Here is a 4,427-nt window from a genome sequence, read left to right on the forward strand (position 1 = left end):
GCACAGCCATATAACCCTGAATATTTGAACAACTGGCTGAAAGAGATGATACTGGAGCAAAATAGCAGTCAAGAAAGATAAAGCTAATGATCTAGAATGCATACTGTGTATGGTCTAATGGCTCTGAGAAGATAAGAAAGTGAAGAGACCTGTGGCTAGACTAAACAGTCAAGCTAATCAATGTCAGATTGCATAGAAACAGCAGGCCCAGCTTTTAGTCAAAATAAAATATGGGTGTCAAATAGTGACATGTGTAGGAATACTCTCATGGGACTCTGAAACAAAGTCCCACACATTGAAACTACAGTTGACTATTTTGGAATGCATGATATTGAAATGCATGAATCTGACTTTGCATATAGATTGGGCTGGAACACAGTTAGAGAGCAGAAAAATGGGCCAGAAATGCATATTGCATAATACATATGGTTCTAGTTAGAAATATGCATTGTCAGATTCAAAATTGTAGTAAGCTGATATGACATTGTGCATGTATTAAAACAATCAAGAATATAATTTGTTTGTATAGACTATGACAAACATTAAAAAGATTATTGTAAAGCAGTCCAGCCTATATCTCTATAAACATATCTTCTGAACCAATATGAAAACCATGTGCTAAACCTGAGATTTCATATGAGCATACAAAACAGAAGAAGAAAGTCTCAACTTACACATCATTGGCTCAGCCTCTAAAGCAGATCTCCCACCCACACCTCACAACAGGAGACTGGCACTGGCTTGTAGTATTTAAACATGTTTATGACTATTTTTTCCATTGACATACTGACATTGTGGCACATTTTGCAAACTGAAAGGAAGATGCATTGCTTTTTACACAACAAACCCTTTCATAGATGAGCTTATTTAAAAGCTGAAGGCATTTTATGTTTTACAAGATGACTAAGATAGATTAGTACCACAGCTGAGAAAGTTGAGAGGAGCATTATTCAAGGAGATGCATGGAAAGCTGATCCAAAAGCCACTCACAGTATTTTGGGACAATAATGATATAGAGATGGATTAGATAATATTGCACAAGTCACATGTCACAACATGTGCTACTTTGATTCTGCATAAATCAGATCCACTGTGTACAAATAGCAATAGCATGTGTTATGATTTTTTCTTTTTCTTTTTTGATTAACCTCTATTTATACTTAGTCAGAGTGTCTAGCCCAGCACTTACAGACCATGGGATATACTTAGTCACTATAATAGGCAGAGTCAACTATTGTCCTTTAACAGCAATGACACTCTTGATGATAGACAATACTCTTTTATAGGTAGTAATGATACTCAAGGACAATGAGCACTATAGTATAGAGACACACAATTAGTACATATATTTTTATCTAGTTCACAAACAGTATATAAGTAGCATAGCTCTTGCTGTACATACTCAGCTTTGAGCTAAAGTTTATCTTCACCAGTCTACTTTGAGCCAATTAGTCTTTGGTCTTGAGATACAGTGCCTTCCATACACATATAGTGAATTCAGATGTGACTGTATGAACTCAATACAGTGTCTGCTTATCATGTGTTATTGGTCACATGTCACTTGAGCTTAACAGCATATATATAACAGTCTGAGATCTCTCTAAGTCTCAAAGCCTTTTATTTAAACAAGAGGGGCAATAAGTATTGCTGAACCTCAAGGCAAGGATACTGTATCACTATATAATACTCTAAAATACTCTCATAAAACCCTCAAAGTCTCAAGCACTGCTCAGACCAAACTCAAAAACCCTAACACACATAATACATGACTTAAAGCTTCATGCTCTAAGCAGAAACACTTCACAAACATATTCACAAGCATTAAAAGGTTCAAACCTCTGTGTATAAGTTTCCAAACTGATTATAGATCTACAGGGTTCAAACCTATGTGATTCAGAGACACAAAAACACAATAAATCCTGTTCACAGACTCAAAGGATTCAAATCTCTGTTGATCTGCAAAAATAACTAAAAAGCAGGCACTAATCAAGCTAAAGAGTTTGAACCTCTGCCATCTATAGTGCCTTGCATCACAAATATCTCAAAAACTCAAAAGAGTGCTCTCTAGACACTGCTCTCATATTCTCAGACTAGAGTCCCACAGGAGCTTTCAATGCCTCACACAGTTCTCAGATCTCTCTTAATGATCTCAATATAAGGTTTATTCTCTTGCCCAAAGTTACAAACTCAAATCCAGAGCTAGAGTGCAAGGCCTTCATGTCTAATACACTGCAACTGTGGAGGGTCAAAAACTTGTCTTCCACTTGTTACATCATGGTATTTAAATAGGCTATTACAGTACTTACTAAAACAAACTTAATATAATACAGTTGACTCTTGAAATACAAAACACATATAATCATCAAGATTCAGTGGCTGAACCCATGAGCCAGATGCATATTTTCAGAAGAAGAGGCTGAGCTTAATGACTTCATAGGAGTGCTCACTCAAAGTCTGTCAATCTTTCTTTTATAAGCATATTCCAAATCTTGATTTTTCATATTCAGACTACAAATGTGTTGTCACCAATGCCAGTAAGAGTGAAAGTCCATTGGTCAATGCCCAACCCCAATCTTATAATGTCTATCAGAGTAACAAGTTTCTCATTCTGGATGGATGTTACAATGCAACTATATACAAACAAATGATTGTATCATCTATTGAACTCTTTTATTCTGTGTTTGCTCAGTTTTGTGCCAATCTTGCAGACACAGAGATCATCATCCCTGAAGATGTCATTTGTGATACTGTGAGTCTCATGCAGTCTAGCTCTGCCATCCAGATGTTCAAACAACCATGTATCCAGCAGGCCTAGACATTTCTATCTAACATTCTTAAGCAATCCTTCCACCAGGCCATTAGCTTGGATCATATATCAGCAGACCACATCACTTTCTGTGGAGATATGACTGTCAATGAAATGGCTGCAGTTATCATCACAGAGAAGAAAGTGAACTTGAAGATGATAGATCAGAGCCCTCTATTCTGGGTTTCTTCTTCTAAAATTCTGAGTTAATGTAAATGTAGGCTCCTTACATCACTATGTATTGCTGCTCTCACTGACTGTACTCTCTCACACAGCATCAGCAAATTCATGAAGGCTGCTACTGTTTCTGTTTCTTTGTTGGTGTGGAAGGACTGTAGCTGATAGTATTAGGAGCTGTGTTCATCAGCCAATCATTGTTCAATGTCTTACAGACTATTTGTGGCTTGAAAACAGTCATGCTGATGATGACCACATTCTTTGCATTTCCCATATACTCTATACCCTTGAAGGTTCAGTCAAAGAGCTTAAAACTTACTATGAAAATCTGAAATCTCAGCCTCTTAAAGAGAACAAGCTCCATCCTCATTTTTTTCCCTCAATTATCTCTTATTGTTTTGATAACAAGAATATCAGCTTCACCAACAGTTTGCCACTGGAATTGGCTGAAACATGTGTGACATTTTTAGCCACTTTAGATGCAGAGAGGCAGAAGAAGATCATAGTCAAGTTCATCTAGCATTACAGTGAAGAAGCACACAGAATTTTGGCAGTGCTTCAGCTGATGCTGATGCTTCTCTATGTTGGACTAATTGATGGGTGTGGTGGGTGTGGCATCTCATAGAGCAAGCTGTAGATAGTTGTCATAGAATACATACAAGGTCAGACACTTGCACATGCTTATAGTGATGAACCCTTACTGGAGGATGTCAAGATGACTATCAAAAAGGGTCTTGACATGCTTCACAATGAAGATCTTGTTTTTGGAGATCTTTATAAGCAAAATGTCATAATTGCAGATGAGACTGATGAAGAGAGTGGGAGTAATAGGGTTAGGTTTATTGATTTTAACTGGACTGAAAAGGCTGGAGATGTCAGATATCCTCTTCATTTGACCTTTTGCATATGTGATATCTCTGGCATGTTGGAGTATGATCTCATACAGAAAGATCATGATATCAAGATGCTGGATACCTTGTGACATCTAGACTCACAGAAGCAGAGTGGGTGCACTTGCCCTATTGTAACATGATGTACAGTCAACTCTGTAATAACTCAGACCTGTATAAACCCATACTCTATTATAATCCATAGCTTAGAGTATTGACCAATTTTATTTGCAGGAAAATAAGGTTGATAATCCATAACTCTGTTATAACCTATAGTATTTTCAGAAAATCTGCTCTATATAAACTCACATAGTAATGATATATTGTTCTATTACAGGTAGTTAATATATAAGCTTTCTTTCAACTGCTGAGATTAATGATATGTCATTCTATTACAGTACCTGTTCTCTTCTGAACTCATTTTCCATTCACCATGTCTATTTACCTACCTTATCAACTCCAAGAGTATTCACCACTCTTGTCCTTCTGGAACTCAGTGATATTCATTCTGGATGGATATTCTCAGCATGAGCTTTAAACTGTGTGAACACTGC

The 4,427-nt window shown here is 36.8% G+C and overlaps 1 protein-coding gene across 1 annotated transcript; it reads left to right on the forward strand.

Moving 5' to 3' along the window:
* Positions 1–3,620: 3,620 nt before the first annotated feature.
* BT62DRAFT_910832 (uncharacterized protein) lies at positions 3,621–3,965 on the forward strand (the record flags this gene model as incomplete). The annotated part of the gene is made up of 1 exon (XM_043183815.1): positions 3,621–3,965. A coding segment is annotated over one exon (345 nt), but the record flags the coding sequence as incomplete, so codon positions are not given.
* Positions 3,966–4,427: the final 462 nt, after the last annotated feature.

The sequence above is a fragment of the Guyanagaster necrorhizus genome (assembly GCF_019112545.1).
Source record: "Guyanagaster necrorhizus MCA 3950 unplaced genomic scaffold BT62scaffold_51, whole genome shotgun sequence".
In the NCBI taxonomy this organism is placed as follows: Eukaryota; Fungi; Basidiomycota; class Agaricomycetes; order Agaricales; family Physalacriaceae; genus Guyanagaster; species Guyanagaster necrorhizus.